Source organism: Platalea leucorodia (assembly GCF_965183815.1).
Source record: "Platalea leucorodia genome assembly, chromosome: 7".
NCBI classification, from domain to species: domain Eukaryota; kingdom Metazoa; phylum Chordata; class Aves; order Pelecaniformes; family Threskiornithidae; genus Platalea; species Platalea leucorodia.
Window position 1 is genome coordinate 39,460,088 of NC_138829.1, and position 15,886 is coordinate 39,475,973.

Genomic DNA, 15,886 nt, shown 5'->3' on the forward strand with positions numbered 1-15,886 from the left:
TGTCACCCCGTCCCCCCGCGGGGGCCCTGCCGCCACACGGGGCACCCGCTCTACCGGGGGCTGCCGCCCGCTCCCGCTCCGGCTGGAGCGCTGGGCGCGGCACCCAGGCCAGCCCGGGCCGGCCGGCTGCTCCCCCGCCGCGGAGGAGGAGGAAGAAGAGGAGGAGGAGGAGGAGGCGCGGAGCCCTCCGCCCCCTGCGGCGCAGCGGGGGGGGGGGGGGGCGAGGCGTTAGGACCCGGCGGCGGCGGCTGGGCGGTGCGGGGCCGGGCCGGGCCGGGCCGGAGCCGGAGCCGGAGCCGGAGCGGTGCGGGGGAGCCGCCGAGCCGCCGCCGCCGCCGCTCCCCTCCTTCCTCCCGCAGCCGCCCCTGCCCGTCGAGGCAGCGCTCCCAGGCTCCCCCGGGGCGCTCGGCATGAGGAGGATCAGGGCCAATGCCATCGCCATCCTGACCGTCGCCTGGATCCTGGGCACTTTCTACTACTTATGGCAGGACAACAAGCCCCGCTCGGCGGCCGCCGGCAGGTCCGCCGGCAGCGGCGGCGGCGGCGCCCGGAGCGGGCCGAGGGCGGGCGGGCGGCCGGAGCTCCGCCGGGAGGAGAGGACCATCCCCCTCATCGTGAGTGAGCCGCGGCCGCCCCCATCCCGCCCTGCCGCGGCGGGGAGGGTGCGCGGGCAGCCGCCGCCTCGGGCGGGGGGCGGCGGGGAGCGTGGCCCCCGGGTGGCTTTGCATTTATTTTAGCATTCGTGCTTGTCACCATGGCAGCCGTGACAAGCGGGGAGCGGGGTGGGCAAAGCTCAGGAGAGTCGCGCCGCGGGTAAAGTGTGTGCGAGTCGTCTCCGCCGGCTCGCCCGGGCTCTGCTCCGCCGGCTGCGAGCGGCTGCCCTTGGCTGAGGAAGAGGGTGGGTGAAACAGCTGGAAGGTGTCCGGTTCGCCTTCAAGAGGCGCACAAATACCTATATATATTTATATAGACACATGCAGATAGATACATGATCACCGTTTTTTCCCATCAGGGCCAGATGAGAGCCACGACCTCTCGCCAGCCCTTCCCCTGGCCAGCCGGCTGCTGGGCATCGGGCCGGGGGACGCGAGCGGCCCTTGGGGTGGGGGACGGTGAGCTGGTACCAGCCTCTGCCTCGGCTCCCTCCACTTGGCTGCCAAAGGGGGGACCTGGGCTCGGCTCCCGAGTTTTGTCTGTTTTAAGCCAGAGACAGCAGTCTGCAAGTCAGGCTCAGGCTAGGGTTTGGGCAGGGTGGGAGATAGGGGAGCCCTCGGGGCTCTTTGCTGACCCGAGGGGTGGTAGCGGTGCTCCGATGTGCTACTTTGAATTTGCTCTCAGAGCCCCACACTCTGCCCTCCCTGGGTATCTGTGGGCTCGGTAGGGTGATAAAATCAAGCTCCTGACTTAAGGATGGTGAGGACCTTTCTGCTCTGTCCGTGGAGGAGGTTTGTCCTCCTTCAGCCTGTATAACAGCATCAATAAAGCTCTCCCAACTCTAGGCGATAGCTTCATAAAAAATAAACCAGCCCCTGGAGCAAAAGCGGCCCAGCAATACCATCGCCAGGAGTGATCCAGCTGAAGCAGTTCGGGAGCTGCACTGTGTGTCACTCTTTGGCTGCAAATCCATTTATCAGCCGGTTACGCACACATGGAAGCGAACAAAAGCAGCAGCCTGGTCGGAGTCGGAGCAGGGGCCGGGCGCCGGGGCTCTCTGCTTCCCTCCTCGACTGGCGCTGGGATTTTTGGCCTGTCCCTCTCTTTTCTCCACCTGTAAAGCGGGGGTGGCAGGTGTGGGTGTGGGTGTTTGAGAAGCCTCGTGAATGTTTGGAAAATGCTGTCAGAGCAGCCCCAGCCCTCGGGCAGCAGGGTGGAAACCCTTCAGCTGAGACCCTCAGCCATCGCTTGGCAGCTGCCGAAACTGGAAAGTCAAAACTGAGGCAGAGCGAGGACGTTATTTGCCGCTCATTAGGGCCGGGGGCTGCCAGCAGTTCAGGCTGCTCTGCTGTGAGAGCCTCCACGGAGCAGGACTGTGGAAATAAATACGGTGCCTGCGAGGCAAGGAGGTCTGGGCGAGTGCTGCTATTGCTGTAGCCCTTCGGGGCGTGCTGGGAAGCGCTCTCAGGCTGGCCAGGGCCGGCTCGAGGATTTGGAGCACTGCTGCCTGTCGGATTCCGCCTCAGCGGCAGGGGAAGCTGCCCCTGAGCCCCTGATTTCTTGTGTGTGCTTCAACATGCTGTTCTAGCAGTTTTATTTCTCCGTTCCCCTGCTTATCCTTTCTGGTTTTTTATTGCATTTACTTTACTCCCTCTCAGAGGGCTTGTGGGGTTACGTGAATCTGTATCATCTGCCAAGCACCTTAAAATCCGCGGGAGGAGGATGCTGTGGCAGTGCCACACGTTGTTATATTGCTGCTGTATGTGCTCATGGCTAACCACAAAGCCTGTCGTTACAAGCTATAGCGCCGTGCAACAGCCGCTCCAAATCTGGTCCTGCTCGCAGAACGACGTAAAGCATCCCAGCTCTGTTCCACACCTGAAATCCCTTAGTGGGGAAAAATAATCATCCTTTGCCTCTCCTGTGTAAGTGGGGTTCCATGATAGGCCAGCCCCCCGGAGTAAGTCCTGGTCACCCTGGCAGGCAGCAGCTGGGGTGAAGGAGGACTCCCTCCTGATGCACCTGACGGCGAGGTGTGGTGGAAATAGCACATCCTGCCACGATCCGTTTGCTTAGGGAAGGGAAAAGAGGATTTTGTGGTGTCTGGGCTTCCCCTTGTGTGTGCAGAGCGATTTCCCAAGGGTTCAGTGGGCTGCCGTGAGAGGCGAGCTGGTAAAATACAATATATGTGCTGCTGTAACTATGCAGTGGCATGGCTGTTGGAGAGCCTAACGGGCTTTGCTGCGATGGGAGGCAAATAACGAGCTGTCCCGGCCGCAGCCTCTGCCTGCGCTGCTGGGGTGGAAGCAGGGAAGCGACTGCAGGCGAGCCCAGGGCAGGAAGGTCAGCGGGGGCCTGGGGACAGCAGCCCCCGCAGGGGCTGGCATCTCGCCGGGGGTCTGAGCAGTTGGTTTCGTGGGCTGAGTTGGCCATGTGAGCCTGCGGGGCTGGTCACGCAGGGGCTATGGCTGTGCAAAGCGGTCCTCAGCACGCATCCTTACCCCGGCTCCCGGGTGCACGGCGTGTGGGCTGCGGCACTGCCCACCGCCCTCTCCCAGCCAGCGCGGAAAATGTGCCGTTTCAGCCACCCCGCTGGAGAAATGATGAATCTAGAGAAGTGGCTGTCCTTTTGCAGTGCAGAGAGCCCTCAACCCTGGGTTCATTCCCTGCGAAGTTAAATTACTTGACTTAATAAATAATGGCAGTCTTGTGTAAGCGGGGGCGTGCCTACACTCCGCATGCTTCTTGTGTCCCTTGGCCGTCTGCAGAGCCACTGAGACAAGCTGCCCATTTTGATCCAGCTTTTGGTTTCCTCTGCTCTGCGTGAGTGATGGTGTTGGGAGTTCAGGTTTGGGCTCATCTGCAAGTAAGGGTGACTCATGTGACTTATTGCTCTCTGGAAAATACTTTTTCAGTTTTCTAAAATTGGCTACTTTTCTGTCTGGGAAAAAGAAAAAATCTTGTCTTTTGGGTGAGCGAGTCCAAGAGTTCTGCTCTTGCATCTACGCAGTGACATTTCAAATCCTGGGCAAATGAAGGTGAATTGCGTGGGTTTTAAAAATTGAAGTGCTTTCTGAGCTTGTGGTTTTCTTCTTTATTCTCTCCCGATGCAAAGAATAAAAATCACCTTGGGTAAAAACTATAGTCGATTGCAAGTCTCAGCTTGAAACCGAGTTGTTATTTGTTGACCTCATGTTTATTAGCACAACTTTAAACTGAAAATCCGGATGCCTGACTCCTGGAGTCAGCAAGGGAAATCTTTGAATATTAAAGTTGGGGGTGGGGGGCTGTCAGAGATCAGTGTCCCAGAAACAGCTCATGCATTAATAGTAATCCTCCAGAACCCTGCTTTATATCCAGAAATCTTGACATGTGGGCTCTCTGCAATAGCCTCTCCCCAAATAGGTCCTACAGATGCTTGAAATAAAAATGCAGAAATTGGTAAAGGGCAGGGCTGGCTCGGTGGTGTGCCGAGCCCCTGCACGCTTCCCCTTCCACCCGCCACGGAGGGTGGAAACACGAGTGATTACCACAGCCCTAGGAATGCATAGTTTCATATCAATGAGGAGGAGCCCCGGGACTTCTGGCAGTTGGTTTGTGTGTTGGGTGTTTCTGGAGGATGGACTTCCTCCCTGGGCTCTTTTCTGTCCCTCCAAGCAGGAGGTTGCCTCTGCTCCTTGGAAATTTCCCGGAGGCAGAAGCTGTGCAACGTGTCTTTTGGAGGGGCTTTGGCATCATTTCCACGCTACGTACAGGCGGTTAATCATTCACCACGTGCTGCTTGTCTGCCTTAGCACGGTGCTTATGGGCAGAGCCCGGGACTCTGTCCTCCCGCCTCCGACGACTGCAGCGCGGGAAGCTCGCCCAGCATACCCGTGTCCCACTGACGAGAGCAAGGCCATCACTGTCGCGTGGGCAAAGCTTGGTAGTCAGGGGGTAGCTGGTAGGGAGCTTTGAAAGAGGAATTTTGCTGTTGTGCATGCTGAGGATGGGAAGTCCCAGACTGGGAGACTGGGGATTTCCCAGTCAAAAGCTGGATGTGAGGCTGCCCTTGGGTCTCTCCAACTTGCTGACTTCTCTGGGGTGGTAGGAAAGCAGCAGCGCGCCTGAAAGATGGAGACAGAAGAGTATCGTTAGTTAAGTACTCCAGGCTGTGTTAGGCTGGTGCGCAGTTGCTCTTTGGAGCAGGTATGTTGTCTCTTATCTTCGTCCTGCCAGCTTTTGTGACCTGTGTAGCTTCTCTGTGACCGCACGAGAGCCTGTTTGGCAGCCGAGAGACCCAATATCGTAATACTGGCTCAGGTTGCCTGGGCTCAGCTCTCCTGGCTGCTCCCCACCTCTGTGCTCAGCCATGTAAAATGAGGACCAGGGGGATACGATCAAGGCGTCCTTTCCCCTTGTGGCAAAGGGTTTCTAAATTCTCTGCAGACATTGCTGAACTGAGCGTCACCTGCCTGTTGCGAGACAGCGAGCGGGAGACTCCTCTGTGCGCGGCTTTCAGGGGACGCTGTTTGCCGCACAACTGGGATAAGCTGCAGCTTTCGTGGATCGATAAGTGATGCTGTTTTTCAGGGACTTGTATCCCATGGAGCTCCTGCATGTGTGCCTGCCTGGAGGCAGGTCTTGTAGCCTTGGGGACGTAACTCTGGGAACTGAGGTGGATCCTAAATAAAAAAAAATAAAACAAGAAGAAGGGGAAGAGCACTAATTCCTTGCATTGGCATATTGTCAGGCTCATGAAGTACAGGTTTGATTTCATGTCCTGCTGTGCCGTGGAGAGAGAAGGCCTAGTATGTAATGAGATGCCACAGCTCATTTCAGCAGCCTCTTGCAGCTGTGGAAAGCGGTGATTCCCTTACCATTTGACTCTACCAGGTTGCTCACTCTTGAGTCTCCTGCCTCTTGGGGCAAAGATCAGGAATATGGCTATATACGTTTCTTTCTGCTCTTATGCTGGGCAGCCACGTGTCGGTTTGCACACGTGTGAACACAGCACAGGAGGCTGGATGGTCTCCCCGAGGCTGGATGGTCTCCCCAGGGCTGCTGTGCTGCCTGGAAGCCAGACCACCTCAGCTGCAGGCTGCAGGAACCCGAGTCCGGGGAGGCACGGTGAGCAAGCTGGTGAAGTCACCATGTTCAACAGCTTATGAAAAGCTCTTATTTTTTTAAAATATCTTCTTGTCTTCAAGTTAAAGGAAAAGCAAAGGGGACTTGGGCTCTCTGTTGTGCCAGCTTGCGGAGCAGCTCCACTCCCTGTGGCTCTGCAAACATCTGGGCTGCTGGAAACGAGATGGGAAAGAAGCTGCCGGTCGTAGTGCTGATGCTTTTGCAGGGGGAAGGTGCCCCCTCCAAGTGCTGGGTTTGTCTGTGCCATTCAGCCTGGCCCATTCCCCTGCCAAAATCCAGCACCTGCCGGGCTCTGCCCTGCACCTGTATGGCTTCTGCTCTTCCCAGTTAATTTTAGGGGGGGGGGGGAGGGATGGCCCTTAATGCTTGGCGTTTTGTGGCAGCCGTTCCTGCTGTGGCCAGACCCCTGCAACACTCATTTTTTTGGATCTCTGTGGGATTCCCATAAATGCCAGATAAGAGGCCTGTGCCAGCTCCCTGGGAAAGGATGACTTGGTAACTATTTCTCCAGGGGTATTACTGCAGGAGGAAGATTCAGTGACAGTTTGACAGCTTAATATTTTATTTACGGTGTTTATGTTTTAAAAATGTGGCAATGAATGCCATTTCCCTAAATGGCAGAAAATGATTTTATATTTAATTTGTCCCAGTGGCCCATGTGGCACATTAAAAAATAAAATAAAAATAAAAGAAATGGTTCACACTAATAATATTAATAAAATCCAGTTGGCAGCGCTCGCCTTAATTGTTATGCAAAATGACGAGGTAGCTGCAGCGAGGTAGCTGGGGCTTGGCGAGCGTGGCGGTCTGGGCAGCCTGGGACAGTGTGTAGAGGTGTGTGGGGTGAAACGAAGACCTCCTGAAGATGATTTTTTACTAGAGCCTTTCCATGAAATAAGTGGGTGAAGCACCTGCAAGTTTTAGCAAGCTAAAGCATTCTTTCAGCATGCAGATGTTTCCCCAGTTACATTTGTCTTTGCATATACAAAAATGCCCTAAGATTTAAAAGCTAAAAATTCAGCAGTGTTTGCTGGAAACAGAAGCCTTTGAGAGACATCTCAGGTCACTTTTTGCCATGGTGAAACTTGGCCCAGGTCCTTGATCTCGAGGCGGGCAGGTGAGGAGTCACTTGAAAGGCAAGGAGAGAAGATCTGGTTTTGTTCCAGTGGCACCGAACTGTGAATGCCCATGTTGGAGCGCTGAAAAATTACTTAATTATTCCTGTTAGAAAAACATGCAGCGTAGCAGAAAGGCAATGAAATAAACAGAGGCAGATGTGCTGGGGATGAAGCCTGTGGGTCGGCGGGGACCCAGTGCCGTGCATCGCCTCCCTTCTGCAGGGAAAGCCCCGGCGCAGAGCCTGGCTGGGCAGCATCTCGTGCTCTTCCTTGGCTCTCCCCAGGGTGCCAGCTGGTTGTTCCTGTCCCACGGCATCTCAGTGACAGTCCCAGGACCTTGTTCTCTTTTTCCTGTTTCGGTGGTGAAGACTGCTCCCTTGTGCTCCTCCAGCCCTATCTGCCAGGGCTGTAGTTGGGCTGTAGGCTCTTTGGGGTTCGTCGTGTTGGCTGTCGCTGCTGTTCTGCCTGTAGAGTGCCTAGTGCAGAGGCTGTGATCCGCAGCACGTCCCGTACTATCGCATTAAGGTAAAGACATAACTAAAGCGAGACCCATGGGCTGGGAGTTGAGCTGGCTTACTGACTGAGCTGCAAACTCGTCCTCCTTACAGGCTTCCGTGCCTCAGTTTCCCCAAAGTCTAAAACGGAGATTTTTATCTGCTTCACAGGGCTTTTGGGAGGCTTAGCTTGCAAGTTTTGTAAAGGGCTGGAGATGAGATAACCTTAAGAACACATTTGGTTGAGTTCGCCCTTTGAACCCATTTCAACCAAGAATGAGATGATTAGCAGAAATGCAGCAGGTCGGGGACGATGGGCTGCACGAGGAAGATGTTAAAGGTGCAGCACGGTGAGCTCTGTGTGCTGAACAACAGGATTTATGAGGAAAGGCTGTGTCCTACCTGCCGCTGTCTTTCACTCTATTTTTATAAGCAGATATTCCTGCGACTAATAAAACTGATAAAGGACAGGAGCTGGACTGTCCTCATCAGATTTCCAGGTCCAAATTGTGCTTGTGGCTGTGGAGACAGTGAGATACATAGGAGTACATTTAAAAAAAAAGAGGTCTCTTGGGCCCCATCTTTGCAGAGAAATTACCCATGTTGCGATGTGCTTTGAGCATATGGGTTATTTCTCAGTGTTGGTAGAGCCTGAGTTTTTGACAGGCAGCTGCGTGCTGTCTTTGGAGCCGCTTCAGGGGCACCGTCCCTGCAGAGACCTGCCCCAGCTCCTTCTGCGGTGGCAGCGGAGCTCCAGCAGCACTGTTGGCGTGCCAGCTCCGTGCCACCCCGGGACGTGAACGAGGCTGCTGTGTGGGGCAGCCCCTGGGCAGGGAAGCTGTTTTAGCCAGTCTGATGGTGCTTGGTTGGTCGTCCTGCCATGATGGAGCTGCAGGGTTGACTTTGCAGTCCAGGCTTCAAGGCTGCCATGGTCAGGCTGTGTTAATGCTCCAACTTCTGACTCTGTTATAGCGCAGGCACTGATGACACTTGGCTAAAGCTGCAGAAAATGATCTGCTTTAACCTCTTGTTTTCTTTCTTCCACTTTCCAAATGTTTCATTTTTTAAGCTGGAATGTGGTCCTCGTGAGGAGGGTTTGTTTTAACGTAGCAGAAAGAGGAAAAGCAACTGTGCTGAAACCTGCATCAGCCATTTTGTGGGCCCAGGAGGGAAAGAAACAGGAATATTTTTCTTGACTTTCTTATTTTGGACAGGCTGAATCCTGAAACAGCCGGGTCTTGGCTGGAAATGTGCTCTTACCCAATGAAGGTCTTTTCAGAGGTTCTCTGAAAAAGTCTTCCTGCAGGACAAAATTGGAAAACTGATGCTTTCCATCTGCTCGCATGCTGAGTGCCCCGAACAAAGTATTTGGTGCCAGAGAGTGTCATGCTCAGTAATGCCACGCTGTACCTTTGTGCCTTTCGGTATCAAGTATGTAGTAAAAAGCCTAATAAATGAGGAAGAGCATGTAAGAGCTGCAAAAAGCAGTGCAGCTCCTTGGGTAACTGGTGAGTTAGTTAGTCTCCAAGTATGGGAACAGGGATACAGTAGCACTGCAAATGGGAGCCATCACATCCACACAATGAAGTTAAAAAAATTCTGTGCTCCCTATGTAGTTTTCCAAAGTAATTTTAAATTGTAAAAAATTAATAGTAAAGTATCGGAGTTAGGAAATGTGAATGTTGCAAGTGCTCACTGCAGACTCCTGTTGCTCAGTGATGTGATTATGCTGTAATTCCCAAGTGCTATACTATGTACGTGTTGTTGTTTTGTTTTGTTTTGTTTTCTTTGTACCTTTCTGGGAGACATTTTGGATCCAGTTGTGGGGTAGGAATTACCAGCTACACCAGGCTGCTGATGGAGTAGGCTGTATGTGTTTCCTAACCTTCTGGGATGTCTCAGTTTGGCTGAAGTACCTGTTTTACACCTAAAGGTAGGGCACAGCCTCCCAAAGTGATCTCTGGGCAGGTGGATGGGGCAGTGACAAACAGGTAGGGCATAACCCTGTCCCTGGCGTAGGGACACTGAGTTGCCACATCCCCACTGGTGCTACACTTCCTTCTGTGATGCTAAGCCTCTTGGTTTTGTGTTCAGGAACAGCAGAGCCAGCTCCCCTGGCAGTACCAGACGCAGGCTGGGGTGAGCACACTCACGTTTCTCCCCCGGCTCAGAGTGCAATGTGGTGTTTATGCTGAGCTTGGGTTGGCAGCAGAAGGATGGATGCTCTGCAATGAGGTTAACACTTTAAAAAAAATCTGTTGGAGCAAATCTGAGCAAACTTGCGTCTGTTTGCATCCTCTCTGTGTTTGGGTGGTCTAAGTCTGGTTGTGCCATGCCCTGGGATGCCTGCTAGTTGAGCAGCCCCGTGGGGCATTTCCAATCTGTGCTGGGGAAACTGGACCACACTGGTTGGGCACTCCCAAAGAAATTTTGGGAAGGGCTGGGAAATCAGTGTTCCTTCAGAACTAGCTGTGGGCATCACAGAGGATCTGTCGGGTCAGGCAGTGATGAGATGCAGTCAAGTGAGGTCTGGCCTTGGGGAGGTTGCCCAAGCACCTATCAAAAGCTCCCTTTGGCCAAGCGTGAAAGGGTTTTATGTCAGCGGATGGACTGCTGGCTCGGGTCAGGTTCTTGAACAGACGCAAATCTCATGGTACATGTTAGGCGAGCCAGGAGGAGGTGGTTTACAGTGAAAGTAAACAACGCTGTCCGTACAGCGCAGGATACAGATTGACTCACATCGGGTAGTAGGGAAAATCTGCTGATCTGCTTGCATCACTTAGCTTACAGCATTATTAAAAATAATTATTAATTGTAAATTATTTACTCATTAATTTTCTTAGGCCCAAAGCCTCACCTTCAGGAAAGATGTGCTGGAGCTGAAGGGAAACATGGTGGGGTGATATAAATGATTGCGCTCAGTGGGCTAACACGAAAAATAGGTTATTTGTGATATTCTCCTTTCTGCTGCTGTTCAGCCATTAACTGTGCAGCTCAGCCCTGTGTGCTTGGTACCACTCTGACCTTTGCTGCCCCGTGCACCTGTGAAGCAAGGGGGCCACCTGGGTGCTCCTGCTGCCCCCATGGTTTTGGACACGTTAGTCTCAGCATGGCAATGCCCTGGTAGTAGAGTCCTCTTGCCCACTGCCGGCATCCTTGGGGCAGTGGGTCTCACCAGCTCTCGCTTGCCCTTACTCACGGAGGAGTTGGCAGGGACAGTGTACCGTGGGGACCTTGGCAGAGGCGTATGCTGTGTGCAAAGCTGAGCCCTTTAAATCTTGGTGCCCTAGTTAATGGGGATTTAGTCCTCCCAACCTGTCACAGCCCATCTCATTTTTCCTCCTCTTTCTTTTTAGTTAGAGGATTATAATTGTCGCATTGAGCTTAAAGGGGATTGGAATGCTCTGTATCTTTCTTCTGCCTTTCCCCGATATCTCCTAAGAGGCATTGTAAACAAGGGGCAGGAATGGATAAACAGTTATTAGCATCACTGCAAGTGCTGAAGAAGGGATGAGAAAATTCTCCCTAACCTTTCATGCCTGCCTTCTTGCAGGGGATGCTCTGTGACCTTCTGAGCTGTGGCAGCTCCCTGACACGCCGGCGTTAGTCCGTGTCCCCGGATCGCCTGGTGTGCAGGAGCAGGGACTCCTGGCAGTCAGCTGCGCAGGAGCAGCAGCTGCAGGAGGGGAGAGTGCTGACGGGAACTGGGTGTACGAAGGGATCACCGTCTTATTCTTCTGTGCCTGCTGTACCTTAGGAGCCCTGTAAGGTGTTATTCTAGTTCCCCAGCTCACAAGTGTGCAAAAGGAACTTGTTGCTGCCCATGGGTTGCATGTTCAGAAAAGCCAGTATGCAGATGCACTCGGTGCCTTCAGCTGGGCTTCAGCAAAATCCAAAACTGTAGCATCTAAAGTTTAAATGAAATAGCTTGACTTTTTTGGGGGGGTGGGTGAGCGGTGCTATTCACCATGGAAGAATCCTTCAAAGTGTTAGAAAGCAGAAGTGCACGGTGACCATTTGAACTCCCTAGTTTATATAGCAATGATTCTAAGAAATTAGGAAATAACGCAGCGCACAACATTTATTAAATGTCCAGGAATTTGCTAAACTGAGTCTTGTGACAGATTCATTAAGGCTAAGTAAATTTTGAGGATCCATGTTACATATTATCAGTTTTCTTGTCTAACTTTCTGTTAATGCTTTTATGATTCCACTAGAAATACACCTCCCACTGCTATATTTAACTTGCTGGCCCTGTGTGAAGCTTTAATTGTGGTCCACACCATTCTCTGTGGCAAGGACAGCCATGAAGCATGTTGCCAGAAGGTTATTTTGAATCATTAAAGGCAATTCATATCTTTCCAGTCTCGGGTAGGCGAGTTGAATCTGAATGGAAAATATTTCCATCTAGATTAGAATTTGCTTTAAGTTATCAATTTAATATTTTTCTGCCCAAGGTAAATTCCCATATCATTGTCATTGTCCCATATCTGATGTGGGTAAATTTAGATGCATTTTGGTTATTGCCTCTCAGTCGATGGCCCTTTGAGAGTCAGAGGCTGCTTAGCCTGGGCTGGGCTCAGCACCTCTGCAACGCAGGGTTCAGATCCACAGCAGGTTGTGATCAGGGTGGCTCCAGCCATTGCCTGGGTCTGCTTGGCAAGAGCTGGGTGAGTGTTGGCAGTGTGCTTAGGGTTCAGGTGCAAAAGGAGAGACATGGAGAGAAGCTGTGCTCTGTGAAAACTCGGATGGCTTCAGCAGCTGCCAGCCTTTCCCCTGCCTTGGCTGTAACTCTGTATACCAGGGGAGCGCATAGCCTGGCTCACAGCTGGATGTGTATCTCTGTAGCAGACTCTTTCTGTACGTCAGGGACTTGTTTTGGGGCTCTTCTGGGATGGGAGAGTGAGACAAGGTGACTTGTTGAGTAATAAACTGGTAGGGGCTGCCGCAAGGCTGCCTGGAGTTACCAGTCGCCTTGCCATCCTTTTCTGAGCGATTTGCACATCAAAGTTACGCAGCCTGAGATCTCCCGTACATCTTGCTCCTAGCCAGACCTCACGTACAGCCTGTGCTGCTGGGTCCCTCCTGATAGTCTGCAGACCTCTCCTCATAGGCGTGTTTGGGTATCCAGACCGGGGGCTCTTCTGTGCAAGGTGAAATGTGAACCGAAAAGACGGCATCTGTCCCAGGGAGTTTATAACATAGATGAGTAAGATAAAGGGTTGGGGAGAGAAAATGTTCTTCTCCCCATTCCCCTGATGTAGAGCTGAGATTAAGCCTCAATTTCTGCTGAAAGGAAGAAAAGAAAAAAAGAAAAAAAAAAAGCTGTGTTCATTATTCAGATCTGCTAACCTCTGGTTATTAACTCTGATTAAAATACCAGTGAGCCAAGACAGCTTGGATATTAACTGTGTACCAGCATGAATTAAAAGAGCTTGGTACTGGATTGAAGCTACTACCCAGAGACAATTAAAACTCAGTTTGTCCTGTGGTAGCTGCTGTTGTAACTGACTGTACCTCATTCTTGTGAGGGTTTCACTTGCCTTGGTAATTTGGATCATCTCCCCACCCTCTCTAATTTCTATGTGGTCACTGATGGGTTGGCCACTTAAAAACCGCTTTGGCACTTCGTGTAACCTGAGGGGGCTGCAATAGCCTGGGGGTAATAAATTTGGCTCGTGTCTGGGTAGGCTGGAAACTTTCCACCCCCTCAGTTACCCTGCGTGCCAGCTGAAGTTTTGGTGTGCATTTTTTTCTGCATGTTCACTTGGGGGAAGAAGCAGTGTTTGAGGATAAGCCACTGGGAGCGGGGAGACAGATTAGAAAAAGCTTCTAAATGATTCCTGCGTGTGCAAATGTCAGTCATTAAACCTGTTACTCTTAACAGCGTGACTTCTTGTCGTGATAAGCTGCCCCTCCAGGCTGAACAGGAACAAATCTCAGGGTGTGTGCTGTTTAAACACTCCCTCGTGGGCTGTGATGGCCACCCGCGTGGCAGTGGGCTAATTGGGGCTGCTGCTGCTTCTTCACTCTTATCTCTATCTTTGGAGAGTTAAATTCTCAACTTAATCTGGGTAAAGTGAGGTTCCCCATATTATGTTGTTTTTAATGCCAAGTGACATTCATGACCAGCGTCTGGGTTCTAGTTCTGTGCTCAGACCAGTAGCCTGTGTGATTTGCTCTTCTTGGGGGAAAAATACGCTGTGGGCACTTTAGTCATTCTCTCTGCAGAAAAAAGAATGTTTGCATCTGGGAATACGTTCTTGGTATTTGTAGTACGTCGTCGTTTTTTGTCTTGCTACCAAGTTCTTAAATCAGATGGATAACAGCGACGTGAGTGCCTGCATGCTGAAACGCTTATGTTCCTGTCCGGTGGCACGTGGCACAAGTTGTAACGGGCGATACCATCTGACTGGGCATATGGCCTTTTTGCCACAAGTTATTAGTAGTCAAATGCAAACACAAGCAGCAGCATCTGCTTTTGTAGGAGCAGGATTTTACAAGGATGAATTCAGCTAGTTGTACTTGTTTCCCCTGCAAATAGGAGTCTGAATGTAGGACATCCACTGCTGCGAATGTTGAGAAGGGGTAGGTGACTAGTTCAGATGCTAGCAGTCTGGACAACATCACTTGAATGATTAAAAGTTACAAATGGATGACTTGGCCTTTACCCACCTTGTTTTGGCGAGTGATTTGGGTAATATTTGTTGCTAGTAATTCTGTAATGCAGGCAGGGGAAACTTAGCAGCCTGAGGCGTGAGGTCCCTGGGGTATAGCCTGTCCCTGAGCGGGATGACCCACTCTGCGAGGCACGCTGGAGACCACCTCCCCTGATCAGAGAGGTGCGGAGCGATGTTTCTGGGGCAGCAGCGATGTGCCACCTCATGAAGGCTCCTAACAGCCGCAAGCACCTCTAAGTCCCTAGGGAAGTCTGTCCTGTTTGACATACACTTGCTATTGCTTCTTGAACGTGTCCATACGGCACTATGGGATTGAGATGGAATTGGTTCTTCAGAGCGGCTCTGCACTCACTGTAAGCAGAAACGGGCTATTTGGAGTTACTTGAGGGGAAAAAAATGGCCAAAATAGACTGAAAACCCTAATGATCTAAAGGAAATACCTTTGCTCCTCAGACGGGTGAGTGGAAGATCCCCACTTGTTTGGTAGGGCTGCTCAGGCTCCCTGTAGGCTGTGCTTCCAGAAGACCTAATTGCAAGTCTCCTGCCAGTTCAGTACCTCCAGCATTACCAAAGCACGTGTGAAAAACAACTGCGTGGGAATGTCTTCAATGTCATTTAGAGGGCAGCTCAGCTATCTGTCCTCCAGACAGACACCGAATCTGGCAAGCAGAAAGGTATTTATCCTGTGCTTTAGTAAGTGTTGACCTAAAAGAACTTGTTGCTACGCATTTCTCAAAAACCTGTTAATTTAAAAAAAAATCTCTCTTAGCTTTTAATGAAATTGATTCGATGCATTTCTAAGAGTGTGAAGGTGAACCGTAATATGCTTCTTGGTGTGCTGAACTAGCTTACATGAACTTGGAGGAGCTTCCTTCGTGCTCCCTGCAGATGAGAAGGATGTATGAAGAAGCCTGGAGTGCAAGAACTTTTGTCTTCAGTATATGCTGCTAGTGTAGGATGGGTGTGGAAGTATCCAAATATATTTAACACATTTGAATGTTTGCTGAAATGTAGAATCTTAATTTTGTCTTTCTTACCTTGTCACTTCAGCTATTTGAGTTTATTAGGAAAAAAGAGGGTTTTTTTGTATTTCCGCTTTACACATATGGTGGTGTTTGCGTTGGTCACAGAAAGTGGAGATGTTAAAATAACTGTATTATCCAGGCAGCCTTCTTGCAGATGCTGACTGCCTTCTGTAGTAGTGGCCCACACTATCTCTTGGAGCCTCTTGCTTGTTTGGGGAGGTACAGAAATCATCCCGATAGCTCTTCCTTCCCTCCGTCCCATTAAATAGGTTGACGATATAATATGCAGGATGCACAACGCTGTGGTTTTAGCCTGTATTGAGCCAGATTGAATGCTCAAGGTCCAAAACCAGAAGGAAAGATTATCTAAGGATGCTGGGATTATAGAGTAAGATTCAGTGTCACTGGGGTGGAGCTGGCTGCTCCTTGCTGTAGGAGCTGAGTCACATCCCCTCCTTCGAAGATGTGTGATTTGGGAAGAGAGGACTGCTGTTAGAGAGGCCTGTCTGCTCCTCCAGAGCTAATTTGAGAGCCTGCCGCCCATTCAGGCAAAGGAAATGCTATCAGTCGAATTTTTCCTAGTATATTAAGTGACCTGGCTGTATGTCATGGCCTAATGGTGTTACCGCAGAGAGCAGTGGATAGAGGATGATTTTCCTTGAACGTTTTCTTTGCTGCGTGGGAAAGGGGCTGCTCCCATCTGATTCAGCTGCTAGGCAGCCAGATTTCTCTCTGCTGGTCAATAAACAGAAACTGATGTTTTATGCACCAGAAACTGGGGTACTGGC

At 51.3% G+C, this 15,886-nt stretch overlaps 1 protein-coding gene across 1 annotated transcript in view; it reads left to right on the forward strand.

Annotated features, from left to right (window-relative positions):
* Window positions 1-410: 410 nt before the first annotated feature.
* The window catches only part of GALNT16 (polypeptide N-acetylgalactosaminyltransferase 16), a gene marked incomplete at both ends in the record, with an annotated part of 74,673 nt that continues 59,197 nt past the window's right edge, over window positions 411-15,886 (forward strand). Inside the window, one exon of the mRNA XM_082317728.1 lies at window positions 411-614. Within this exon, the coding sequence (XP_082173854.1) occupies window positions 411-614 (204 nt within the window). The remainder of the gene's footprint in view (window positions 615-15,886) is intronic.